The sequence below is a fragment of the Barbatula barbatula genome (genome assembly GCF_947034865.1).
Source record: "Barbatula barbatula genome assembly, chromosome: 22".
NCBI lineage: Eukaryota > Metazoa > Chordata > Actinopteri > Cypriniformes > Nemacheilidae > Barbatula > Barbatula barbatula.
Window position 1 is genome coordinate 9,976,862 of NC_136785.1, and position 27,992 is coordinate 10,004,853.

Here is a 27,992-nt window from a genome sequence, read left to right on the forward strand (position 1 = left end):
ATGACAAACTAACAGCAGAAGAAGCAATTGCTTTGTACTATCCTAAATTATTTCCTTGCACAATTTAGCCGCATCATACAACATTTATTATTGTAATTAGCATTACCGTCGTAGATTTTCCCTACTGTTTTGTTGTCCAGTATGCCGTATATAACTGATACTTACTGATCATCGTGCACTGTAGTTGAACTGTAAACGAACGGATGAAGACTTTGCCGCCATCTATAGGCGTTTGATGGAACCGCACTTCATAAATATTGGGGAACACACTCCGTTCAGACAGGTATTGTTTTGATAAAATAACAAAACGATGAAAACAGTCATATTTTGTATCAATGTGGGCCAATATGGTTGTCATAAGTATTAATATTCTTTTTATAGGTTAACTAACAGTATACTGTGATTTGCATCATATTAAACCATTAAACATTTTAAAAGAATTCTGTTCAAACTTTTGAAAAGTGGATACATTTTATATCCGTAAAAATCTATTCCACTTTTCTTAGAACCACTGAGCTACGTTACGTGGACATTTCGTCACAACTAGCTTGTTATTGGTCTAGGATGATGTCATCCAGAAAAAGACTCCGCCTTCGATTAGCATCACGCCCCCTTTCCCCACAGAGCTGGCTGTTTCATGCACACGCACCGCACACTGTGCAAGCGCACATTACATGGCATCGCGAACGTTGCCGCATGCGTTGTTATTGTGCACAGATGAGAACAAATGTGATTAGCAATATGAGAAGACATTGCCTAAATCCCATATACTGATGTACATCACTGGATGTTTTAAAGTGCAACCCTTGCATTAAAGCAGACCACAGATGCAGCAATGTAATGTCCCGCGGCACTGGAGCGGAATTGTCGCGCGGAGAAGCAGATGAATCACAAATGATGACGATACAGCGGACATACAGATTATAACGTAAGTCATTTCTTCTTTGTTTTATCAGGGCCTACGTTACATCTGACAGATCTAAGCGTTAAATGGTAGTTGTTTGTTTTCTCAAAATGTCCGGCTATTGCAGCAGCAACCTATTATGTGCATTACAATTTCCCCGATGTTTACGTCTTAGGTATTTTATTACATATAGATATGAATAAAAATTGGGCATACCCATTATGCTAACTACCCCAGGTTCTAATTTGCATTATTAAAAAGAGAGATACGTTTTTTAAATAGTGTTATTTAACTAATGGTAGTGAAACTGCGCTCAAATGGCGTTGAGATCTACTCGACTAGTGAAAGCGCATCTGATTTTGCGTGACAGCATCAGCGTGGCCTAACAAGTGACAGTCAATAGTTGCAATTCTGTGGTGGACGCTTTTGTCAGTGCTATGCTTAGGCCCAGATAACGTTTGAGCAATTAGTATTTCAGTAAGAATATTTTTCCACGTTTTGGACAGGACATCAAGCGCAGTGTTGCAGAGACAGTTATAACGGCATAGGGCTCAGTGATGGTGTGTGATACACAAACATGAGATCCAGTGTCCACAAACGTATGACGATGCGAGGAAACATTTCACAGCATTTCACCGTTTAATTCAATGCGCATTCACGCTTATTTTCCCAAATGCATTTATTTAGTAATTTTGTTGGGCAAAATTGGGCTTGCTGTTAAGCAGGCCCATGCGTCTGCTGCAGACTGTTGACTTGAATGGAACTGGAAATATACCATGCTGGATTATGCCTCTGCGTAAATTTAACATATGCTGTTTACATGAATCAAAACAATGCTTTTGTGATTTTTACAAATTAGCAATTAAGATTCAAGGTTAAGATTTCTTTCATAAATCTATGCAGCACTATAAATAGTGTTTATTTAGTATTTGTCACTATTTTACTCCAAGATTACCGTATTTGTATAAACAAACACTGTTCTTTTTGGTGACATCAGTGAAACATGATCACTGTTTGTTGCTGCTTTGGTGTTCAGCCATTGCCTGAGCTCATAGATGCTGTTGTTGTACAGGCACATATAAGTGTTTGCTTTTTTCAATTCAAACGTGATGCAGTGAAACATTTTAGTTTATGTTTGAACCACAGCTGATGTGGTGTTAAGTGTGTGACTTAAAGTTATTGAAGTGATGTTGACTTACAATATGACAAATCTGGGTCAATGTAACAACCCATCCTCCCTTCACTACCACAGGCTACAAAAGGCAAGAAAAAAGAAAAACAAACAGGATGAGGATACCATCACCAGGCGCTGTGCGTGAATGTATGCATGTGGAAATAAGAGCATGGCATGCTGGCTCTGTCCTAGGATCTGTGTGTGTGTGTGGGGGGGGGATATATGTCTGAAGTGCAGATGTGCATGCTTCTCCCATCCATGAGGTCAATGGATGATCCAGCCATGTCACATCATGTAAATGTTCTCTCTGTGTCGCCTTATCTATCCTATGTTGTCACACACATTTTCCTTTTGCTCTTATTTTTATCCCTTTTTTACGCTTTAGGGCTTCCTCTCATGGTCTTTCCATTAACATCCCTTAATGTCTACTAACGTCTACCATTTAGAATAACGAGCTGACTCGCTCTGTTGTCTGGAGATTAGAGCAGCAACATTATCTATGTAAATAACACAAAATAAATCATTATTTCATTTACATCCCATTACATGTTTGACTGTAACAGATCCCTTTATCATAAACAAAAATGTGTGTCTTAATTTGTTCTCTTTAACAGTCAAGCAGGCTAGTATGTTGCAACACAATAATACCCAGGAACATATGCCAGACATTGTTACGTCTTATTCAAAGAGACAATATTACAAGCTCCCACTTTACAATTATTTTGATGGTTTGTCTGTGTGTTTGTAACTGTGATTATTTTATGGCTACGACAGACATAAACCCTTGATATTTATGTTAGCAAGGGTAATGGGTCAGAAAAGCCTTTCTATTAGGATTTGTGTTTTTAATGAATAGTCTGTTCTTTATCATTTTATTGTGTTAAATTAACAGAAAGGTTGTGTATGACTAACAGAAGACTCCCTTCTGTTCATTACTAATCACTATTGTTTATTTAATTCTCTGTGCTGTGACTAATATCAACTGTATGTGAAATTTGTGGACTTTTCTTAAATTACTCAAGTACCAAAATGAATGGGCACTGTAAGATTCATTTGTCTATTTTCTCTCTGCTTCATAAACTCACAGCTTTCCTCAGCCCCAGATGCCTCCACTCCCTCTTGACGAGCGCATAGTGGTTATTCAGCGGCCCAAAAGCTTGGCATTGCGCGTGGCCTCTCCACCGACCACATCCCAGTCTTCCTCACATCGCCCAGCCGCATACAACAAGCCCCTGTCCTACTCACCCCAACCCCCTCCACCCCGCTGCCATCCAGGTGCTAACTTCCTGTCTCTGGAATGCAAGGGCAGGCAGTTGTCCCATGTTCAGAGAGACAAAGGAGATTGTGGTGCCCCCTTTGAGGGCAGCAGCCAGAATGCCAGCCACTGTCACACCAACGGGACTGTAACTTTGGGTCCCGGACTTGACAAGCACACACACACCATTGACATTAAAGTGTCTTTAGACAAAGGTGCTAGAGGGAGTTCATATTCAGACAAAGGGCGGAGTAGTAGCCTTAACCAAAGTGGAAACAGTAAGAGCAACCAAACTAAAAAGGTATCGCTTCACTGGGATCCAGTGCAAGGGGACAGAAAATGCAAAGGAAAGTCTTCCGAGTTAGTGGAGAAGCACCAGGCCCATCATCAGAATCAAAACAGGATTCAGCACATTAGACATCATCAGAACCAACTCACAGTTTCTCCTGGAGGGATCTTGGAATTTGTACCAGCTCAAAGACAGCAGACCAAACCATCAAGACAAAGGGACTTGTCATTGAAGTCTGCCTGCTACTCGTCCTATAGTGACAAGGACGTATCATCTGTAGGAAACAAGGAAAACTCCAAACTGGGACCCGGACATCAACTTCCCCACACCCACAGCCTTTCCCGTCACCACAGTTCAGCCCCATTACCCCATGCTGCCATTCTAAACCCTCATTACCCTGCCATCCCACCTTCACTCCCGTCCCGGGCCCCATCCTCTTATCAGCACATCAGTCAGCCTCGTCCCTCACGGCCTAGAGATCATCGGCCCCAATTTCTCCACGCTTTGCCTCTCTCTCCCACTTCCTCCCGAGGAGGCTTTCCTAGTCCAGACCACACATGTACTATTGACTTCTCCCACCCTTGTGGTTGCTGGAGGCTGGTGCGTTGTAGAAGAGGCAGAGGTCACTTGGCCGGTTGCCACGGACGTAGTTCGAGCCCATCGTCTTCATTTTCTCACGGGCAAGGTACGAGTGCTGCCAACGGCAGTGACGGAACCATGGGACTGAAGACTCTGGGAGGGTGTCTGTCTACCGCTTCCACTACTAACACCTCCTCTTCCAACAGCACTGTCTCAGACTGCCGCAGAGGGTTTCTTAGACCTTTGGGGTGTGCATCCTGCTCTGGAGAAGCTGGAGGGTTTGAGAGCCCTGCTGGTTTTCGTAAGAAGCTGGTTGGCGGTTGTCTACCCTGTACTCCCCTTTCTTCATCCGCACCTCTTCGGGCTCTTCAAAGTTGCGTCAGTGGCTGCAATCCCAAAGCAAGCCAAACTGGAAGCTCTACGTGCAGCTACTGCAGCAGTGACCCAATTGTAGTGACCTATAACCCGCACAGAGGGAATCCTCCACCTATGGGTCGAAACATTGGTGCAAATACCATGGGAGGATACCAGCCTGATGATGATGATTACAGTGTACGCACAATCTGGCCTGAGGAACTAGCAAAGAAAATGACCCGCTCGAAAACCCAACCTAACCACCACGATGCAGGGATTGGGATGGGCTCAGGGAGGGCCTGCATGGGCCACAACCAGAATAGCGGCAGGAGCAACAATCCTGTAATCCTTGATTGCCGGAACCTTAAGGAGTTCACACGTTCTCATTTGACCGATCAGGCAGGACGCCGGAGGCTCCAGCAAGGCAAGATGGCAGTTTTGGACTTTATTGGATCTGGGAGTAACGGAGACCAGGGTAGAGATTCTTTAAAGAGACTTTGGAACAAAGGAGGAGATGCTTGCATGGGAGATGGCAATGGGTTTGATGATGAAGTGCTTCCACAGTCTCCATCCCTGCGCTCTCCCTCTCCGGATTCTCCTCCTTCTTTCTCACCCCCACCGTCTGCCCCCAGCACCCTGATTAAGCCTAAACCTAAACCGAGAGAAAGGGAGGGTGGACACACCTTGCCTTCTGCACAATCACTCCATTTGGTCCTCAACTCACTCAACAGAGAACAAGATGAAGAAAATGGTCGAGGTAAAGATCCTGATGTGCAACCACCTTGTAATGTGCTGTTAATGTTTGAGGCACTCAAAAAGACTCTCCACTTTCCCAGTGCCGCTTGATTGTACTGACATTCATCTTCTCGTGAATTCCATTAGGCTGTTGGCCTTTGTGCACTGATAGTATTCAATTAAAATTTATAATCCGTCGAGTGCATAATCCTCACTAGCTTCAAAAGAGTTACCCTTATCTCGAAAGGAGATTCCACACCTATAAATTCTGGCTTTAAAGCCTTTATACTTTATTTCGTGTCTATATTTTACTTCGTTTCGTGTCTCATTGAAACTTGCTTTCTATTTGTTAAAGAAATTAAATAATATTAACAAATGTTAGCTATGGTATGGAAAAAAATTAAAACACCAATGAGGCTTTGCAAAGAAAAGATAAATGAGGTTTACGTTAAATGGATGGTGTTGAAATGACCTTTGCCATATTTAAAATCTTTATACCCCACCATTCTTAATATCCCACTATTTAAACACACATGTGATGATGATCACATTATTACAGAGTGCAAACAAGATTTTGTTTTGTTTTCCGTTGTTAGTGCACCTCTCCCTCCCTCTCTCCTCATCGCTCCCAACATCACTGTCCGAGGAGAGCATGATGACCCCTGATGTGGAGAACGCTGTTATCAGTCCAATCCTTCCTTTCCTTTTCCTTGGGAATGAAAGAGATGCACAAGATTTGGACCTTCTGCTTCGACTCAACATTGGTTTTGTGGTCAACGTCACAACTCATCTTCCACTATACCATCTTGACACAGGCTTGGTGTGTTACAAAAGGCTCCCCGCTACTGACAACAACAAGCAGAATCTGCGGCAGTATTTTGAGGAGGTTTTTGAGTTTATCGGTAAGATAATTCTTTTTTAATGCAGTGTAGCTTTAAAAATATTCTCATACACACTTCTTGAAATTCTTCTGGTTTGAGTGTCATCCAGAAGGAGAACGATTGATCTTTTCTGTCCACTTTCATTGTCATTTCAGAGGAGGCTCACCAGTGTGGACGGGCTGTTCTTGTACACTGCCAAGCAGGTGTGTCCCGCTCAGCTACCATTGTTATTGCTTACCTGATGAAACACACCCTCATGACCATGACCGATGCATATAAGTATGTGCGAGGTCGGCGGCTAGTCGTCTCCCCCAACCTCAACTTCATGGGCCAGCTGCTAGAGTTTGAGAGAGACCTCAACTCTGGGGTAACACCTCGTATCCTCACCCCCAAACTGAGTGGCCTAGAAACCCAAGTTTGAACGATCCAAGACTATTGTGAAGATAAAATCACCTGAAGAGGGAAAGTCTTAGTGTATTTTAAGTACTTGAGTCTTTGTTTCATTAAAATATTACTTCTTTGACGGTTTGCAAATGTTTGTGCTCTCCACCTTTATCCTGATACTCTGTTAATGATGTGCCAAGTTTTAATGCAGAATAATAGCATTCTAGGAATTAATCCATTTAAATTGAATTCCTGTATTATTGTATTATGATTATTACTATTATCAAGCTTTGTTTAAAAAGTTAAGTACAGTAGCTATAGAAGTATTGGGGTCTCTGGCTGTCAGGCACAGAATTTCTTTTTTGAGACTCTCAGAACTGTGACTAACATCACATTTGAAACTCAAGACCTGTAGCAAACTTTAAACTCCTTTTCCACTGTGCACCGTACTTTTCTAGACAGATTCAGTTATTTTGAGGATAATTTGAAGGCTTTGTTTGACTAATCTTTGTGTTGCCTGCCAACTATTTATACATTTTCCACTGACATGAAGATTTATTTTGCCTTTGAAGTTATTTCGATACTGCTATTTTTGTTATTTGGTTTTGCATCTTTTATCTTGGTGTCTTTGAGTGGGAGGTGTGCAATAGAAACTGATGCTAATTTGTTTATTTATGGGTGGACCCTGGAGATTTTTTATGGAACATTAATCAGCTATCCAAAGGCTGAGCAAAATCCAAAAATCATATGATCATTATTTTTTTATTCCTACTGCTTCCCTATTATACTGAAAAGGGCAATCTGTAAAAACAATGTGTGTCATGTTAGGGGGTGTTAAACGTGGAATGACTTATTTATTTACGTGTTTTGCTTTTATAAAATCAACTCACTACTTATGTGCTTTATGCAAATTTCACACATTTTAAGTAACAAATACTTTTTATGTTTGTTCTTTCTACGTTTTATTGCTGTTTCCTTTTTGTGGTGGAAAATATTTTTAAGAAATTGTGAAGGGAGCACTCTACTGGAGTCTAAAGGGAAACCCATTTGACATGCTATAATTGGAAAGAGCTACACTATAAAGTTATTTATACTGTGCAGAATTACTGTGACTGGGGCAGATCGGGCCTTGTCATCATCATACATCTCTCCTTTCATGGTTTTACCGGTTTGATTCTAATTTGCATTTCATCATTGCACATCAACCTGGTGACAAATAGATATTGTTAGTTCATGCAAAATCAGCATGAGGGTTCCAATGGCAAAATATTTAGTGCTTTCCATTTTCCTTAAATCATTTGAAACACCCGCGCTGTTCGACAAAGCTCCCTCATTTACAGATATCAGTTTAGTGCTTTCAGAACTACAGCAAAACAACCGGGTTTGCATAATGAACTACAAAAGAATCCAGAGCATGAATCCATTATTAATTTTCTTACCATCTAATTGCTGATATCCTTTTGTTTCCCAACTCCATGAGACTATGCACCATTTTAGAAATACATTCTGTGAAAAAACCTGGATTAGTTCACTGTGAAACACATTCTTCTTCCTGCATATTGTCAAGTTCTCAGACTCAGTCCTTGAAGCCTCCCTTCATCAGTCTTGACAAGCAGGAAGTTTGTGTGCCGTCTCCGAGTTCTGCCTCGCTGAGCCATCGGGCCTTCACACACTGCTGCCGTGTCGCCATTAATCTACTCTGGCCAACGGCATGTGACGAAGTGTGCTTTTTGCGTTTTATTTCAAATGAGTTCCAGTTTGAAACCCTCTACCTACACTAAAGGTGAACACGTGATCAGGATTTTTTAAGGCTGACTTGTGCTCTTGTATCTATGAGTACAGTAGGCCTACATTAACAAGCTGACTGTTTCATTCTCTCCCAGTTTGCTGACAGTGTTTATGTGGGTGTTGTCTGACACTGTTGCTTGATTATACCCGGAGGAAAAGATCAGGAGAGGGATCATCTAATAAATAGGCCTCGGTGAGGTGTCGGAGCTCTGAGAAACAAGACAAAAGTTGTTTGAACATGTATGCTGCTGTGTTTATAAACTTAAAATATTTGTGCTTTAGAGGATCATTGCAAAACCTATTTGTCTTTGGAATCTGTCATGACGTACCACTTTGCAGTTGTCTTTTTTTACTGTTCACTATTTCAGTAAAACTGCCAACTGACCCTCTCAACATGGCTACATGTAAAAATTGTGTTTTGAGACAAGAGAATCGCCGGGGATGCCTTTTTGGAATGCTGAAAATTCAATAATAGTCTTCCGAGTCGATGTAGCACCTATCAACGAAACAAAATTGAAGCACTTGGAAGTCCTAAAATAGTTTGAATATGTTTAACGCAAAACACGTGTGTGTGTGTGTGTGTGTGTGTGTGTGTGTAGATATGAACACGAAATGTGTTTACGTTATCCCGTGTGTGTGCAGAACAAATGTGTGGGGAAACATTACTACCATTTCTATCTAGCATCCCGACCTCAGGGCTGTTAAATGTCCATTGGCACAACCCAAGCTTTGCCGTGAGCTTGCATCTGTCAATGCCATTAGCCACAACTGTTTGCCTTTTTTAACCAGGATTTCACTCTTCCAGACATGTGGGACAAAACGTACCTCGTTATACAGTCAATCCTTTCACTTGGTTAAAAGAGAACTGTGTACTTTGTAGGTCTACCAGAACCCACTGGTTAATAATGACAACATAGATTGACTGAATTGTTTTTGGCTGTCTACATTTTAGTTATGATGTTCATGGAAGCTGAAATTGTTTATAATGTGCAAAATGTCAAATCTGGACATCGTATGTACGGTATACACACGGTGTACATTTCTTCTGTGTTGAATAATCTCTTATAAACAGTTTATGGTTTGCACATAAAAATGAACTACATGTAAAGGTTTGTGTAAAATTTGTTGTCAATTTGTGTAAGGATACTTCATGTGACTTTATTCATGTATGTAATGCCTGTTCTTTTTTTAATTAAAATTATTATATTCTTTTTGTGCTAAATATTGAAATTAAGGTTGGCATTGATGGGTTAATGATATTTGTATAATCCGCATCTTAATGCAGAAAACAATATGATGAGATCTGCTCAATTATCAGTGTCTTACCTTATTCCTTGGCTCTCTAACCTATACGTCATTGTAGTTCTACTGTAAATTTATACTCTGTGCAGATTTTCTTACCCACTAAATTGCGATGCTCATTGAAAATTTTATATTTTCATATGTTGACATTCTTTTATGTTCAATCATTTATCAGTAACTCTTTGGATATTTTGTTTCCTTATATGTCCTTTGAATGCATGTTGCTCCAAACTGACCTACCAGTCTTCTCTCCCATTCCTAATGAATTCAATGTCCATGCTGCTTTGGAGGGAAGACGTTGGACGTGGCAGCCTGTGTCGATTTGACCATATACTTGTGTGTACTTTGCTTTTTATCATTGACAAATGAAGGGGCTTCGTTATTTTCCTGTTGAAAACTTGTGAGAGACTGTGATACTGTTGTGAGATTAAATCAATTCAAAGGCTGATTGTTGCCGGCAATTGTTATGAGAGTTATTTACCTCTTTAAAAAAAAGAAGATTTGCAGCGAAATGGAACAGTTGGGTCAAATAAAATTGGTCATCAGTACAATGTTCTCGCAAATCTGGAAGGCTAAAATGATTTGTTGGAATAAATTTTTTTAACAACAATTTAACAGTCGTGTGATGTTTGTTCAAGAGGACAGCTCATCATGTTAGTAATGAAATAAACACAGAAGGCTACATTTTAGTAGACTATTTAGACAAACCGAATCGGTTTATTCAGAACATCAGTTTGGAAATTATTGGCTTGTTACAGTGTAGTCAATTAACTCATCAGCTCAGATTATCATTGAAAATCCGTGGTGGAAGTGGCCTATATAGCCCAGCACTGCATGTGGCCACATTACATAAGTGCTGGTTTCAGTGTTATGCACTGTGATTTCCCACCCTGAGGGTTTTGATCAATAGGCAGCGTGGCCTTATGCAGGAGACCTATCATATTAAAGTGAAGTCCGCTAGGGGCAGCTCTCTATGGGAAAGACCTCTCTGGGCTCAGTTTCCATTGGCTTTTAGCACCGCCTTCGTCACAGTCTTATCTTCTCACTGTCAAAGAGAGAGCTGGCGGGCTGCTCTCATCGGCAAATGTCTGCTCACAAGCTTCTACAGAACTGAAGTCAGAATAATAGAACAAAGCTGGTATGGTCATGTATAAGAGAGGAATGAAGAGAAACTGGGGCAAAACCTTTAAAGAGATAGTTAAGCCCCAAACTTCCCCATTTATTCATCCTCATGTCATTTCAAACCTGTAAGACATTCTTTCTTCTTCAGAACACAAAAGAAGATATTTTGAAGAACCAAACAATACTGGCCCCCAATGGTTTCTATTGTATGGACACAAAACTACTAAGACATTTCTGAAAGTATCTTCTTTTCCACAGAATAAAACGTACGTTGTTTCAAACATGATTAAAACATTTAAAATTCACTAATGCAAAAACGAGAAAAATACCATTTGAGACCCAGTGTCAATATGTTTCATCTGAATGATAATGTTTCACGTTTCCTATCTTTGCCTTTTAATGCACGTTTCACTAGATCTCTCTTGAGTCATGTGTTGCCCGGCAACACCCTTAGATTTATAGGCAATGCTAGCTGAACACTATAGTGTATCAGTGGAATGAAAATTAAAAAAACATTTTGTTTTTCAATCTGAGATTTAAACACAGATGTTTGTGGGCATAAAGCAGGGTTTATGCAAAACAACTTTCCACATAATATAGGTGGGTGTGGCTTATGTGCTTCCTCAAATTACCCGTGTCATGCAAATGTTCTCATTTAGTACATGCACCTGTGAAGAGGATGAGAGACAATTAAATTCTATGTTAATTTTACAACTGCATAGGCAAAGCCAGGACATAATGTTGGCAGTAGAAAAGAACTATTTAATATTCTGTAATTTTAGGATAACACCACAATCAGGATGAAAAAACAAGGGAGACCTCCGAAGACTGGTGAAGAAAGGATGATATGGGAACTGCACAGGGGGAAAATTCCAGATAAGTGACAGGGGTTCATAAAAACCATCTGTAACTGAGCCTCGTAATTTAAAGGTATTATGAATTTTTCTCACTAAACAATGTGTTTTCTCCTTTCTACTTTGTTTTACATTTACATTTAGTCATTTGGCAGACGCTTTTATCCAAAGCGACTTACAAGTAGGAGAGCATATTAAAAAAATGTCAACACACTAAACACTGTTAGTTTACAAGGCCAAGTTTTAATTAGGTTATTGAGTGATTTATTATTTAAACATACATTTCTGGTAGTCAGGATTTGAGTGCGCTTCAAATCTTATGAGACCCTCTAGTGTTATAAAATATATTTTTATGTGTAAACAAATTTTCCCTGGTAAAGGATAATATGAACTCCCAAAAATAGATAGTTATTTTTGATTCCATATAAGAGTATTTAGGGAAAACAAATGAGACCTTGCCATAAGACATTGTCATATGCTGTGTTGTGGTCTTAAAGTGTGTGATGTAAATATCAAGGGCGGTAGGAAGCTGTGGACGTTGCCCAGTCAAGCAAAGATAACGAGTCTCATGAGGCAAAGCCATGGAGACTAAATTCTTCTGAGACACCCTCCTAGTGGTAGAAACCCTTCTCTTGAAGGCTCATAAAAACACCTTGGTGTTTCTGAGGTAGTTACCTACCCACTATTTCGTCAATAAAAAAATGTATTCACTTCTCAATCTCCCATTCTTTTTCAGTCCATGGCCCGCTCCAGATGCAATGGAAAGGTCTTATGCCTGTGTCTCTTGCCTTTTGTAATGGTAAGCCACCTGGTGGTTTACATCATGGTGTCCATATTTGTTGCAGTCTCCTATTCTCCTCCTCCGCCGCAACAGTTACCGCTACATTTCGTCGCCACTGGAGCCTCTGGCAACACAGGAGCTCAAGCATCCTATCCAGTTTGGCCCTTCTGGAACCTCCGTCTGGAAGATGGGGCACTCTGGAACCGCCTCCAACACATTTCGGACAGAGAGCACAATCCCATATTGAGAAGAAATGTCACAAGGCCCAAAACTCTTGGTACGAGAAATCCCCAAGAGAAAATGGTTGTTTGTGGACAGGATGATATGTGGGCATCTCAGCTGCATGACTTTAACACCCTTCCTGCTCAAATGAAGGATTTTGTCCTATCCATGCACTGCAGGTATTATCCTATCCTACTGAACCAACCCAACCTGTGTGCCAGGGACGGCACTGAAACCGAGACTCCCTTTCTCCTCATGGCTATAAAATCTCAAGTCGGAAACTTTGAGAACAGACAGGCCATCAGAGAAACGTGGGGGAGGAGCGGTTGGATCCAAGGGCATGATGGGGGACGAGTCTGGTTCGTGCGCACCGTCTTCTTGCTCGCCAGGCAGGACACAGAGACGGGGCCTCATCCGGACCTGAGTACCCTGCTGGATTTAGAGAGCAGCACTCACGAAGACATTCTCAAATGGGATTTTAAAGACACTTTCTTCAATTTGACCCTGAAGGATATTCTCTTCTGGGACTGGGTTTCAAAACACTGTCCACACGTCCATTTTGTTTTCAAAGGAGACGATGATGTCTTTGTCAGGACTAGAGCCCTACTGGACTACCTAAACCAACTTGAAGCTACGGTACAAAAGACAGATCGAAACAAGACGAAAGATCTGGATGATTTTGTTGTGGGGGATGTTATTGCCAATGCTTGGCCCAATCGGCAGCCTGGTACTAAATATTACATACCTGACAGCTTTTATAAGGGAACTTACCCGGCGTACGCAGGAGGTGGGGGTGTGGTTTACACCGGCTCTTTGGCCATGCGTTTGCAGGAAGTCTCACGGCGGGTGAGCTTGTTTCCCATAGACGATGTTTATTTAGGAATGTGCCTTCACAGACTCGGAGTGTCCCCCAGTCATCATTCTGGTTTTTTAACCTTTGACCTTCCGGAGGACCTGCGAGAGAAGCCATGTGCTTATCGTAATGTTCTCCTTGTGCATAAACGTTCCCCTAAGGAAATGCTAACTCTGTGGAAGGAGCTGCAAGTCCCACCCCAAGAGTGCTAATATAGAATATACAGTGAGGCCAATACGCGGTGAGAATGGTTTGTTTATGGATTCAAATGATGATAATAATACCCAAGGGGCCGGGTGTTCAGAGTTGTTTTTATTTTTACCACAAGGTATTTTTAAGTCATTTGGATGTCAATTGGCATAAAAGGCTCTGATATTTCTGAGGTGGTGTTCTCAGGGATGTGTAAGCAGGAAGAGATTTTGCATTATACTTCAGCTTTGTATTTAAAAAGACTTAACTCATGTTTATTTATAAAAAATATATGTTGCAGTTAGCGCATGAAGATTTTGTGTTACATGCTCTTATTTCCTGCCATTACAAGGATTTTTTGTCAAAAATATGGCTTTGAGCTGACTGAGAACATTAATTACTGTAGGAAGTTGAATATTGTATATAAGAGCATCTGAAGTCTATTTATGACATTGTGGAGTCGAGATGTTCTTGAATAAAAAATATCATGACATATTATGATGACCTGAAAGCCGTACAGGGGGTTATTTGGATTACTGTTTGCCTTCTGGGCCTAATTATAGCCTGATGATGTTGGCTGGTAGTCTGAATTACAACAACAACAAACGCCAATAATAATATTAATAAATCATTAATTAATAATAATAAATAACAATAATAACAAATATGAATGATTTATTGAATTTGCCATGTAATTTATTTATTTACTTTTTAGATGTTTGTCTCGTGTATATTAATCAGTTTCATGATATTTAACAATAAGCCATAGTTTTATTACCAAAAGGTTTACCATTTATTTTACTTATTACAACAATCTTTTCTTTTAAAAAACTTTGTTTTTCTTTTCTCTTGTATTACTATCTGCATATGTTTATTATAATTAGTAGGTATGGTAAAAAAAAAATTAAATTCACAGTCATCATTCAGATATATTTAGGTAACTATGCCAAATGAAGCTTGTATATTTTCAAGTAGATTGTGTAGAGATGGATTTCAAATAAAGGCTGTTTACCTTTCCCAGTTCATGTGATTTTTTAACTACTAATTATGAAATAAAAAATTTTGATTACAGTATAATTTAGTATTTATTAGATTATTAAAAACTGTTATGCATTTGGCAGATTTACATTGTATTATATAGGCCTACATTTGAATCTGAGTATGTGCAATCCCTGAGATCGAACCCATGACCTTGGCATTGCTAGCACCATTCGCTAACCAATGAGCTACAGGAAAGCTTGTTTTAATTAATTTACTTAATTATAAGAGTATTGTGTATTTTAATTGTAGTATCAAGCAAATACAATATAAAGAAATGTTAAAGGGATAGTTCACACTAAAATAAAAATTATTTCATCATTTACTCACCCGTTTATCATTTCAAATCTGTATGACTTTCTTCTGCAGAACACAAAAGAAGATATTTTGAAGAATGTTTGGTAATCAGACAACATCGGTCCCTCCTTGACTTCAATTGTTTGGACACAAAACCACTGAGATGTTCCTCAAAATATCTTCTTTTGTATAATTTCACAACAAACACAACGTGAGGGACAATGAATGTGAGAGCTATCCCTTTAACAACTATAAATAAAAATAGTAAAATGTCAATGGTATATACTTTACGGCAAAATACTGCATGTTTTATGAATATCAAGATCAATCTTGAGGTCAGTTTAAACTCAAAGCACACGCAGGGCTGAATTTCGAATGACAATACTACTCCACACTGATAGGTGGCGCTGCAGAACGTTCTTGTCCATATAACCCGGATATTAAATGCACAGCGAGCGAGCACCTCGTTCGCGTTACGATTGTTGTTGCGGATGGTAGACGGGTTTGTATTTTGCAATACTAAATCATGAATTAATTACAACAGGGACTGTATACTCTTACCTCAACAATATGTGGGTTATGTGCTGTTGTTATTAAGATGAAAAAGTGCTAGTTCGTCGCGCTTTGTCACTCGAAAGTACGCTAGAGACCAGCGAGACACACACAGCTTATTTTAGTCCACAAACAGACCGAAACTCGACATGGGTTCATCAAAGAAACACAAAGAGAAGGAGAAGGAACGGGATCCAGAGGATCGGCACCGAGAGCACAAGAAACACCGACACAAGGATCGAGATAAGGAGAAGGACAGAGAGCGAGAGAAGAGAAAGCGATCCCGCTCCAGAGAGAGAAGCAGCCGGGGCACAGAGAAAGAGAGCCGCGGTAAAGCCGAGAAGAGCAATGGAGAGCCGAGGGTCAAGAAGGAGAGAGCTGATGCTGCATACGAGGAAAGCGGTGGTGAGTCAGCATGCTTAATGTCCTGCCTACCTGGAGAGCATTTTAGGGCCCGTTTTCAGGACACGTCGTTGTCGTACTACTCTAATGAGATCTTGTCGTTTTTAAGGCTTTCGTCTCTTTCAGAGAAGGCACATACGCTGTTCTCAGAGTGATTTATTGTGTTTTCTTTGATATTGATACCATGTTACTGTGTCGAATGGTACTCATGACATCATCTTGTGTTGCAGAGCCTGGTCCGAAATCCTCAAGTGGTGATGCTTCACTTAGCATCGAAGAGACCAAGTATGTTTTCTAGCGCCTGCAATGCATACAATTTGAAAACGTGATCTTTCTGAAAACACACTTGTAAATGCCGTTATGCTTTCTCTTGCAGTAAACTAAGGGCCAAGCTAGGTTTGAAACCCCTTGTTGTCAATGAATCCAAGAAAGGTAAGCCGTTTCTGTTTAAATTACACCAGAGATTTACATAATTGTTTGCTTTATGCCTGTTCAATTTGATGCATTTTCTTGTTATTTGATGGTTCCTCAGAATTGGGAACTAAGGAGGAACCCTTGGTGGCGGAGACCATTAACCCTGTTTATATCAAACAGCAGACTGAGATGAGAGAGAAACTGGCTGCTCTCAAAGAGAAGCGTCTGCTCAATCAGAAGCTGGGGTAGGAAATGGTTACCATCAGTGGTGTAGTGGTGCCTGGAGAAGTGGGTATACTGTTAATTATTGCCCCCGTTTTTAATGCGGCACAGCAAAGGATGAATGCCTCTGTTATAATGTAGCCAGGTTTCCTCACAGGTTTTATGCACATTTTTAAGTTTCGTATCAGAAATGAGAGATTCTGCAATCAATCCTGTCCTACAGGCCATATGATGAGAAAACCAGGGCAGGTTTTAGAAACACCCATGTCCAAAAAAATTCGACTTCCTTGAACTATGTATGTGCATTTTAAGACTTTGAGTGCAAATTAGATTACATTAGCTAACAACCATGTCTGTCTTTTCATGATTATCAGCATCTGTAAAAAAGTGAACTTCTATTCAATATTTTTATGCGAATATTATACATTCCAAACTCCCGAGTTGTGGAGATGTGAATTCCCCCTGACATTTCTTTGATAAAACATTTAGCCACTTCACCTTTCTTTCACCTTTAAACTGGCCTCGAGCTAGGACTCTGTCAAAAGCAACTCTCACATTTAATTTGATTGGACTGGACTGTAATGCTCAGCTTCCTTCATTTGATTGGCAATCCAAATTAGGTTGATCAGCGCATGCTGAAGTAGGTCAGATCTGAGATCAGTCATAGGCGTATTCTACAATATTGACAGCAGTTCGTTTAATTTGTCCTGTTATTCGTGATTTATGACACACCATGGAAAATTACAGAGGGTATAACCGTGTATACCCTGCACTACACAAGTGGGTATACGCAATGCCAACTGATAAAGAATTGGGTATACACCGTATACCCTCGATTATCAAAACTTTTATCATGCTATGAATGAAAGAAGTAAAGTTTGAATTTGTATTTATTCAGAAAGGTGAAGACTCTTGGAGATGATGAACCGTGGCTGGATGACACAGCTGCATGGGTAGAGAAGAATCGCAAAATGACCAAGGAGAAGGAGTTAGCAGAAAAGAGGGTATGAATAGAGCAGATGGGCTGTTGCAAAGGTTTTGGGTTTCGCGTAACGTGACTTTATTTTTCTCTTCTCTGCTTTTGCTCTTCCTTCAGGAAAAGCTCCTAGAGGAGATGGATCAGGAGTTTGGAGTGAGCAATCTGGTTGAGCAAGAGTTTGCGCAGGAAAAGAGGGTGTGTGACTTTTTGCTGCTCCCCAGTCAGACATTTATAGAACAATTTATTTTATTTAATAGATTTTTAGGCCTTGGTATGAATGTATTTACAATGATTTGTTTGTTTGTGATATAATGGGGTCTTCTTTTCAGAGAATTCATAGTATAATGTTTTAGTTACTAGTTTCCTAACCAATTTATTTATATTAACTAGGAGTCATACAGCTCGCGTGATCTCAGAGGGCTCAAAGTTCAACACAAGATGGATTCTTTTAAAGAAGGGGAGTTAGTGATCCTTACGCTTGAAGACAAAGGTGAGAATATGTGATGTGGTTATGGATTAGTGGTTAAAGGATTGGGCTACTAATCTGAAAATCACAGATTAAGAAATCATTAAAAATGTAAAAAAAAAAAGCTACACTGTCGCTTTAGTGGAGCGATATGGATATTTTAGCGGCATCTAGTGGTAAGGTTGCAAATTGCAGCTAACGGCTGTCTCCACTATAGCAACTGTCAGACGACAAACATGACATCACATTTGCACTTCTTTACCAAAGGGGAAAACATATTTTACAAAACGCACTCTGTAGAGCAGTTTATCTGTTTAGGGATACTATAAAAACTACATGCTGCATTATGTGCAAGGGGACCCATGGTGTATGAGGATAGAAATAGCCCTTCTAAGATAATAAGAACATAAGGCTTTATGTCTGGAGACATAGTTATGTATATTATTTTGCATTCCTGTCAATAGATCCTAGATAAACACTGGACCTTTAATAAGCAAGCATCTGTTAAATTATAAATAACTGACACGGCCTACACACATTGTGATTTTCACAGGCGTTCTTGAAGAGAAGGAGGATGTGCTGGTGAATGTGGGCCTTGTGGACAGAGAGAAAGCAGAGAAAAATGTTGAACTCAAGAAGAAGAAACCTGATTATAAACCCTATGAAGAAGAGGAGAGCGTGGATGACATGGTCAATGTAAGACCACCTGTTACCTTTTTATCTTTCACTGTGGTGTTCATTGCATTTGTCGAGTTATTAACTTGATTATATACATTAACTTATTGTATGCATTTATACATAACATTTTCTTTCCTCTATGAATTCTTTCCAGTTCAAGGGAAAGTCTGTGCTGTCCAAGTATGATGAGGAGATCGAGGGGGAGAAGAAAAAGAGCTTCAGGCTGAGCTCTGGAGGATTTGTGGGGGGTGAGAGAGAGCGTGAGCTGCAGACCATCAGAGAGAATCTGCGCAGTCAGGCACAGTCGCTCGACATGCCTGCTCTCATCCTCGCCACCGAATACTATACACCACAAGAGATGGTGAGCTCCATATGTCTGCAAACCGATCAGATTTCTTTGTGGAGTCCCAAAAATCAGATTTGGAAAAGAAATTAGATATGTGCAGTCTGAAAAGAGCTTTTTTGGTAATTCTGTGTATTTGTTATATGTGACTTCAGGTCGGTTTCAAAAAGACCAAATGCAAAGTCAAGAAAATCAGAAAGAAGGAGAAACACCGCGGTGCTGACGATCTGTTGTTGGATGACACTCGCAGCACAGATTTCGGCTCCAGGTAAATAAAACCGTGAAACATTTACTCATAAATAGTAAGCACCACAGGTAAATCTAATAGTGGTTCTACCGTCCAGGTCTCGAGGTCGGGGCAGAAAAGAAGCAGATGAAGAGGGGAAGACGTATGAGAATGTTGCTATGGAAACGGGTAGCAGGGTAAATGATGTACTGCTGCGGTCAGACGACATTAGAATGGCTGACATGGACATTAGTGAAGATGGTGAGACTTAACGATTTCTGTTGCTGTGCCAAACAGAAAATTTCATCAGTTGCCGGTTTTCCATTACCGATTTGTGTAAAACGAATATTTTCATAGTCAATTAAAAAAATATTGTTTCCAAAATGTTATGCGATTAAAGTGCAATTTGAAGGGTAATGGAAACGCAGCTACTGTTCACTAATAAACACTTGTTTATTTTCTCTCTCTTAGAGGACTTTGCTCTTCCTGAACCTGCTGCGATAGAGGAAGATGAAGCCGAGCAGGAGCTCCAGAAGCAGCTGGAGAAACAGAGGAAACTCCGACAGAAACAGATGCTCAAAGACTCAGGCGAACGGGTCGGTGTCTCTTCCTTAACGTTCATTGATGTAATTGCATGTAAAATCAAGGAAATTTTGGTTTAGATATGCCGGGTATAGGTTCTTTTCTGTGGGACTGTAGGTTCCTCAGCTCAGTGTCATTGTAGGACAGACGAACTCTCTTTTCAACTTTTCTTAAGCATGTCTGTGTGTAATACTGTTTGTCAGGTGGCTCAGCACATGAATAGACTTGGAGCAGATGCAGATGATGACAACGACCCAGACAAAAAGAACAATATCGTCTTCAATGCCACTTCTGAGTTTTGCCGCACTCTTGGGGATATCCCCACTTATGGACTTTCGGGCAACCGAGAGGACCAGGAGGACATGATGGTACATGTCATCCCAACCCCTTCCTAAAAGTGTAATATTGTGAAAATGTATATCATCATCTGATCTTGAATGGATCTGTTTTGTTTCGATCTCACAGGACTTTGAAAAGGAGGGTGAGAAAGAGGGAGCTGGAGATTCAGACTCTGATATGGACGACAATGTGGGTTGGAGCACAGTCAACCTGGATGAGGAGCAGAAACACAGTGATGTGAGTGTTCTGCTGCTGTCGGAGGGAAATTTTTTCTTTAACTTACGGTCACTTAGTTTATTACTATTAGTACAATAAAACTACATCTTATCGGCATGACTTTAGGATTGCTGGTTTGATTCTCTACTAGTTATGCTAGTTGTAATGTTAAACATGATATTTTAACTTTTCTGTTGTGTTGTTATAGTTTGCGACAGCCTCTACAACTATTCTTGATGAAGAGCCCATCGTGAGCTCTGGTCTCTCTGCAGCGCTGCTTCTGTGCAAGAACAAGGGTGAGATGTCAACCGCATAAACTGGTATAAAACTGAATCTAACAGATATGTATTTATTTTAAAAATGCATTTATTTTTGACACTCTTAGGCCTGCTAGATACACAGATGCAGAAGATGGCTCGTGTCAAAGCTCCAAAACCAGTTCTAGCTAATGATAACTACTGCATTGAAGACAAGATGTGAGTTTATCCGTTCTTTATTTATTTGAAAAGTTATGTTAAATGTTAAACGTATAGATGGTATCATTGAACGCACACTCCTGGTACGAAGTTAACTTCATGTCTCTGTTTGTTGGTCGGTCAGGCTAGTTGCTCATTTGACCCATCTCATTATTACTCATCCACTAATAATAATAACAACCGTTGCTTGGAGGTATAAGAAAAGAGGATGCTTATGTCATGTTTCAGTCATTATTTGCTATTTTAAATATTGCAATAAATATCGTACCATGGACTTTATACTGAGGCATTACCGAACAGTGAGAGTTAATTTCATTCATTACACGTATGTAGCTTTTCTGGGTACTCAAAAGTTCTTGACATCGAAGGGGGGATCTCCTCAACCACCTCCAATGTGCAGCATCAACCTGGTTGATGCGACGGCAGCCATATTTGATAGATATTGTTACATCCCTACTAGCTAATGTAATTTAATTGTAATTTATTTCACTTATAGGAAATAATCGAGAGGGGATTATTCTCTGCTGATATGTACCGGACGTTGAGTTCATCCACAAAAGCGTGCATTCGCAGTCACAATGTTTATGTTGTTACTTTTGTGGAATCATTTACTTTGCATCATGCCATTTCCAAATCAATGTCACTGTTCTTTCATGAACTCCAAAGGGGAAAAGTTTACCAAAGATTTTTGTCGGTTTGGTTTTTACAATAAAAGTAATTGAGTTGTCAAAAGCACATTGTTCCTTTTTTTTGTTTTAAATTACATGTTTCCATTTGCTCCTGCAGGAATATTGATGACAAGTACAGCAGGAGAGAGGAATACAGAGGCTTCACTCAGGATTTCAAAGAAAAGGATCATTACCAGCCAGACGTCAAGATTGAATACGTTGATGAATCTGGTCGCAGACTCACCCCTAAAGAGGTCTGTCCATGACCTTGTGCATGCTCAACCGATCACATGGTTTCATCAGTACTTCATCTGCTTTAGACTTTCAGCCATATGATTCTTTAACCTCATGCGTTTGTCCTCCAGGCTTTCCGACAGCTGTCTCATCGTTTCCATGGGAAAGGTTCAGGCAAGATGAAAACCGAACGGAGGATGAAAAAACTGGAGGAAGAAGCGGTATGTTTTCTCCACATCCTCTGCCAAACACTTTAGAAATGTTTTTTTCCCATGATTCGCTTAGAGTGGAACAATGTCGCGTTTGTGACCATTCTGTTCAGTATATCTATTGAGATATCACATGACATTGGACTCTGTATTAAGGATTTGAATGTCCAGATGTTAAGTTCCCTGTTGACCACCTAATACCACTGCTTCTTTAAGCAGTAGTTCAAGATTCTTCTGGTTTTTCCCCGCAGCTGCTGAAGAAGATGAGTAGCAGTGACACTCCTCTGGGCACTGTCGCTCTTCTACAGGAGAAACAGAAATCACAGAAAACTCCTTATATTGTGCTGAGCGGCAGTGGGAAGAGCATGAATGCGTATGTGTTTATACATTAATATTCTAGTGGAATTTTCAAAGTGAAAATGAATACTTGAGAAACGTCTTGACCATTTCAAAAGCAATAATGAATGTATTGAAGGTTTTATCGATATTTTGTGCTAAATAAGCACCGTTTTGTGAGTTTTTAATGCTGTGGTTTTTGTTAGAGTAACAGTTTTAATGGAATTTGGTCTCATCTGTTACTTTCATGGTCTTATTTCTTGTTTTTTATTCATTTAATCCATCTCTTTTTCACAGGAATACCATTACAAAATAATCCCGGAGCCTAAAGACGGAAGATCTTATACACTCTTGCATTTTTAGCCAATTCTTAAAACAAATCAAAATTAGTCGCAATTAGAGATGTGTATATACAAACATTATCTTGTGTGTGAATTTACAGCCTGGCTTTCATGATTCTGCCAATTTTCTGTAAAACTTTTAGTTTGTCTTTATTAAAAGCTGTTGCGATAACACCACCCTGACTTCATTTCTGGATTTGGAAGATCTGGCTCTGATGTAAATGTGCGGGAGTTGTTGTTGATAACATGACAGATATGAATATTTTTAAATTGTTGAACTGAACTGTAACATGCTAAAATTAGAAAGTTTAGAAAATTAGAAACAATTTATTTCTTTGTTTATTCATTCATATATATATATATATATGATGTATTAATAAGATGCTTAAGTAAAACCCGAGACGGTTGAGGGTGCATATTCACATACCTAAAACTGACAAGGATTTACCAAACCTAATATTAAATGGAAAAGCAGATCTCACTCCATCACACAGGTTTTAGTAATTCACACCAACACTATGCTTATGGGTTTGATGCAATTATAGGTAAACGACAAGTTATTTTAATTAAAGCTTTGAGGACCAACTGCATGGTAGTTGGAGGTCAGCACCAAGGCATTCCTGAGACAACTTGGTCCAGAACGGCTGTAATTTCAGTCCCTTGGAGCAAATAAGATGTGGGGTCAAGAGGAGCGTTGACCTCGCACTCCAACCTGCTCAACACAGGCAGAGTCAAAGGTGTTGGATGTATTTCATGTGCCTGATGTCTTCTGTACTGAGAGGGAGATGGCTTCTTTGAGACCTCAGGTGACCTGCACATTGACCCTAGTTGATTCTGGATGTCAACACGTGGCCTTGTTGATCCATCTATTAAAATTGAGGAAAACGTTTTTGAGGGAAATTGAGAGAATATATTTTTATATACAACATTGGTTTTAGTGTCCTACTGTTGTTCCAGTCAGTTCTGTTGAGATGTGAGACTTTCATAGCATCTTTGCTCTGATGGTACGTTCTGCTTTCAGCTGAGAAGAGTTTATAATTATATTGAACCTGAAGGGTGAAATGAGTCTGGTTACGCAACCGCTCCTTTAAATGAATGTATTTTCACAGTGGATTAACATAATATGCAGGTCATTTTTATCATGAGCACCACACCTTTGTAATTCCGTTCACAATATCTAGACTGTTATTCCACTGCCGGGTAGATATCATCTTAGATGTCTCACTAACCCTAAGAGGAAAAAGTTTATAAATGCATAATGCTCAATTTATAAGTCAAACAATTCGAGCTTTCAAGATACACACCTTTTTGTTACAAAATAACTGAGACTTTGTCGATTTTGTGTGAGTCTCTTCATGGTTTTCTCAAAATGTATCATCGGAGGGGTGAGGTTGTGATGTGCACTGTCTAACAACGGCTCAGATCTGTCCAACTTCTCATCAAAAATGGGAGTTAGTGGGAAATCTTCTCCATGCATGGGAATGTAAGGAGCCAGACTGTCCAAGTCTAGGTCGCACAGATCCTATGGTGAAACGTATGTTAAACATCCCGCAATCCATAGTTAGCTATGTGAATGGTCATATCCATTCGCCCTATATTCCACTAAAATGGAAAAATATTTTATGTTCTATAAAGAGTTATCACTTGTCCATTTGTTGAGTATTATTGTTTCTGGTTTGTACATTTTAATTCATAGAAATCCCACAAAGTATGTTGCCTCTCAAAAGCATGCGTGTTTTTTTTGTCACGTACATGATGCATACATTTTTTTACTCTCTTTTAAAAAACTTGTGCATAGACTGATATTCTGGAGTCTGGACTCGATCATTATTATTTTACATCAAATAAAAGCATATGATTTAATATATTTGTAATAAATACATTTTATGAAAATTGTTATTTCAAGTTTTTAAGTGAAAATGTCACATCCTGGATGTCACAGCTGGAATTGCCCATAACAAATATCACCAAAGAGTATCCATGCACAACCATTGAGGTTTTTTTAAGTGGTACTTACACAGTTGAAATTGCAGCACTCGTCTGTCTTATGTGTCGTATCTGAAGAGCCATGGACATCCTTTTGAGATTCTAAGCATAGAGAATTACATTACAGCATGTCATCATCAAGAAATAAAATATGTAAACCTGTTCTATCTACCTCTAGGGTTTGTGTTTGTAACAGAATTGTTGTTTGTTGTTGCAGTTTTAGGTTCTTCTCTATCCTGCAGAGCTGCAAACATTGAAAGAGGGACAGGCTGGGATTCTTGGAAAAATGAGTTGCATGGTTTCAGCAGTTGCTCTGTGTGCTCCAGTATAAAGGCCGAACTGGGCTGCTCCACGCCACTATACACACAACACGTCAAGGAAATATTTGAGTAAATTCACTGAGCCACAATTTGTTTCAAAGTGTTTTGATTGTGGCCGTTATGTACGAATGGCCACACCTCATATATGTTAAAAGTACAAGGAAACACAGTTTGTGAATGTGACTCGCCCAACCTAAGAATGTAATTGATGCAGACAACGCTCTCTGGTGCACCGGTGTCACTGTTGAACACCACTGATGCATCTGTCTCAGCCCACACGTAGCCACCTTGCCTTTGCAGCAGACGATATTTCCCAGTCGACACCTGTCCTTTGGAGAGCACTGTTCCACATAGACATTTGAGAAATGTTTTATTCACTGTACAAAGATATTTGATCTTAACACATCTTATCCCAACTGTTTGACATGCATCGATTCCATTGTTTAACCAGCAAATAATAAACTGCTTAAAATAGGCACAAAAATTGGAAACGGCTCACAAGATCTCATTCTTACAGCAGATGTGTGCGTTGCGGAGTTTCTGACAGTCAGATGGATGATAGTACTGGTACACGGATTGGCCAAACAGTTCAGAATCTCTAAAGCCGATCAACTTCAAAACTCTGAATAAAAAAAAGAGGTGTGAAAGACAGAAGACCAAAGCATGTATCTTTGCCACTCACAATACTATGCATGATTGTACCTTGTGTGGCAGTAGGTGAACTTCATGTCTGGGCTGTGTATGCTCATAAATGTATATGTATTCAACGCTGCATCCATCTCAATGAACTGCTGCATGGGCAGCAGCCTACATTGAAGAAGTAGACAGCTGGACCCTGGGGTAGCAGAAGACTTTTTCTTTCCCATGCACTGAATGATCTATACACAGCAAATAGAAAGGAAATTGCTGGGGGTGTGTGTGGTCTCTCTGTTTTTGCAAAGATGGAGTAGAAAAGTCACTTACTTTCCAAGGAGACAGTTTCTGGTTCACTGCATTTTTTATTCTGAGGTACATTTCACAGTCCTGCTGTCCTTGGTTTCCTGAAATATCAAAAAGATATCAGATGTGGAAGGAAGATCCTTTTATGTATACACAATTGGGTCTAAACATTGCTCACCTATGAGTCTAGTGAGGATGTCCTTCAACTCCATCTGATCACATGGATGTAAAAACTCAAGCAAACTGCTTCCAATCAAATCCATCTGTCAAAGAGAATCCACGTTTGCAATTCTCATTTTGTGCCAATATGAATACAAAATGAAAACTGTGAACAATGACGTTCAATTCTACAGTATCTTTACCTGATTAATTCCAGTATGTGTAGAGACATCGCTTGTGGTGAAGATCACCTTGCCATTCAAAGACAACAAAACCACGAACCCTCCAAACGCAGAATCAAGCAAACCCCTCTCGTGAGATTTAGCCACTCCTACAATCAAAGCATCCTTTAGAAATCTTGCTTTCTATACTTTTAATTGCTTTTCATTCTACCTGGTGAAGAAGGAGAGGGCAGTGCACAGGTGTCCCGGGTGTTGAGAAGGCCCCTCAGGTGCAAGTAAGCGATTGTAAGTCTTATGACTGACGCTTTGTCTCGCTGACCGTCCATACTTGAATCCAGGGGCAGCAAAGCTGTTAACTCCTTGAACAGCTGGTTCTCCTTCTTCCTTCTGTTCTGTGCCGCCAGACGAGAGCACATTTTCCTCCATTCTGTGCAGACCCTGGTGAAGACATAACATGTTGAGTTTTTAAAGGACTAAATAATTGCATTATAGTGTAGCCTATATTAAAGGGATACTTCACCCAAAAATTCTGTCTTAATTTCCTCACTTTCGAGCTGTTACAAATCTGTATACATTTATTTGTTCTGATGAACACAGAGAAAGATATTTTGAAGAATGCTTAGACAAATTTTGCCCCCCATTGACTACCATAGTAGGAAAAAATACAATGGTAGTCAAAAGTGCCCCAGAATGTTTGCTGTCCTACATTCTTCAAAATGTCTTCTTTTGTGTTCAAAGGGACTAAACATTAAAGTAAACACAAAGTATTTGTTCCTACTATGGGTGTCAATGGCGGGCAAGATCTGTTTGGTTATAAGCATTCTTCCAAATATTTTTCTCTGTGTTAATCAGATTTGGAACAACTTGAAGGTGAGAAAATGCTGACAAAACTTTCATTCTTGGGTGAAGTATCCCTTTAAAAAGAAAGGTTTTATTAATTTATTAACCCCTCGTTTTGTACACTGGGGCTCCCTTGTCCTTTTTTAATTGACCAACCACATTGTAATTCAGAGAAGAAACAGCCCTGTTAGTAATGGAAAAAAAGAGACGTCATGACTGCGTCACTCTGTCTTATCACCAATACGTGTGCTTGCCTGCAGCCTCTGATACAATGTCATGACTTCTGAGATACATCTGAGTTTGTATGTGAATTTACATTCAGAAAGTACTTTATTTGATTATTTTGTCTTTAAAGGTTAACAAGCAATTGCTGAGTTTTATTTATTTTTTTACAAGCGAGCTTTTCAAATCTGCTTGATGGGAAAGCAACATTTTAAGTTAAGCGTTTGTGTATTTGTGTGTGTGATTATTCCAAGTCCTGTATTTATAAAAATATTTTCGTTATCATTTTGCATAGTGCAAAAATTTTTTAAAAACTCTCATGATTATGATACAATTCCAAATGTTTTCCCTGTTTGTATATTTTTGTCATCCAAGCAAACACCCAAATACAAAACACATATGTGTGTGATTTTTCTTTTGAATGAAGTGGGTTTAGTTTTACTTACCGCCTTTTCTTCTGCTCAGTGAATATTTGCTGTCTTCTGGCCTTTCCATGGTTTTCTTCACTTAAAAATTCCCTAACCGTTTCCTTTGAGGTCATTTTATTTTTTAATGACTCTAAATGGTCAGGCTACCAGGTGGCATGTGGTCATGGTCAGAGAAATACGCAATTAATATACTCACAGAAAACTGTCCATGTGGCTGTTATCTCTGGCCATG

General features: G+C 39.7%; 4 protein-coding genes across 5 annotated transcripts; 3 read left to right on the forward strand and 1 right to left on the reverse strand.

The window, feature by feature from the left end:
- The first annotated feature begins 616 nt into the window (after positions 1–616).
- On the forward strand, positions 617–7,526 carry LOC306911230 (uncharacterized protein). Of its 2 annotated transcripts, XM_079486408.1 has the most exons (5): positions 653–928; positions 2,157–2,215; positions 3,166–5,312; positions 5,887–6,192; positions 6,327–7,526. In XM_079486408.1, the coding sequence occupies exons 3-5, from the start codon at positions 3,182–3,184 to the stop codon at positions 6,590–6,592; spliced, it is 2,703 nt and encodes a 900-aa protein (XP_079342534.1). In that variant the 5' UTR covers positions 653–928; positions 2,157–2,215; positions 3,166–3,181; the 3' UTR covers positions 6,593–7,526. The 2 variants fall into 2 exon arrangements, with proteins under 2 accessions (XP_079342533.1, XP_079342534.1); XM_079486407.1 differs by lacking the exon at positions 2,157–2,215 and having other exon boundaries at positions 617–928.
- Positions 7,527–12,326: 4,800 nt separating this feature from the next.
- On the forward strand, positions 12,327–13,689 carry LOC306911806 (N-acetyllactosaminide beta-1,3-N-acetylglucosaminyltransferase 2; the record flags this gene model as incomplete). Its single annotated transcript, XM_079487470.1, has 1 exon — positions 12,327–13,689. The coding sequence occupies exon 1, from the start codon at positions 12,361–12,363 to the stop codon at positions 13,687–13,689; it is 1,329 nt and encodes a 442-aa protein (XP_079343596.1). The 5' UTR covers positions 12,327–12,360.
- Positions 13,690–15,350: 1,661 nt separating this feature from the next.
- Positions 15,351–22,861, forward strand: sart1 (spliceosome associated factor 1, recruiter of U4/U6.U5 tri-snRNP). The gene is made up of 20 exons (XM_079486959.1): positions 15,351–15,958; positions 16,186–16,240; positions 16,332–16,387; positions 16,488–16,614; positions 17,490–17,595; positions 17,688–17,765; positions 17,961–18,060; positions 18,590–18,732; positions 18,869–19,075; positions 19,213–19,325; positions 19,402–19,544; positions 19,755–19,879; positions 20,069–20,233; positions 20,331–20,441; positions 20,629–20,716; positions 20,806–20,896; positions 21,683–21,818; positions 21,930–22,019; positions 22,259–22,380; positions 22,641–22,861. The coding sequence occupies exons 1-20, from the start codon at positions 15,703–15,705 to the stop codon at positions 22,657–22,659; spliced, it is 2,331 nt and encodes a 776-aa protein (XP_079343085.1). The 5' UTR covers positions 15,351–15,702; the 3' UTR covers positions 22,660–22,861.
- A 144-nt stretch (positions 22,862–23,005) lies between these two features.
- Positions 23,006–27,976, reverse strand: hif1al2 (hypoxia inducible factor 1 subunit alpha, like 2). Its single transcript, XM_079486960.1, has 14 exons — positions 27,779–27,976; positions 26,482–26,708; positions 26,292–26,419; positions 26,108–26,192; positions 25,954–26,030; positions 25,693–25,868; positions 25,506–25,612; positions 25,184–25,331; positions 24,843–25,027; positions 24,702–24,772; positions 23,989–24,206; positions 23,839–23,914; positions 23,631–23,733; positions 23,006–23,550 (listed from the first exon to the last, which is right to left on the reverse strand). Exons 1-14 carry the CDS (start codon positions 27,871–27,873, stop codon positions 23,288–23,290), a joined length of 1,959 nt encoding a protein of 652 aa, XP_079343086.1. The 5' UTR covers positions 27,874–27,976; the 3' UTR covers positions 23,006–23,287.
- Between the last annotated feature and the right edge of the window lie 16 nt (positions 27,977–27,992).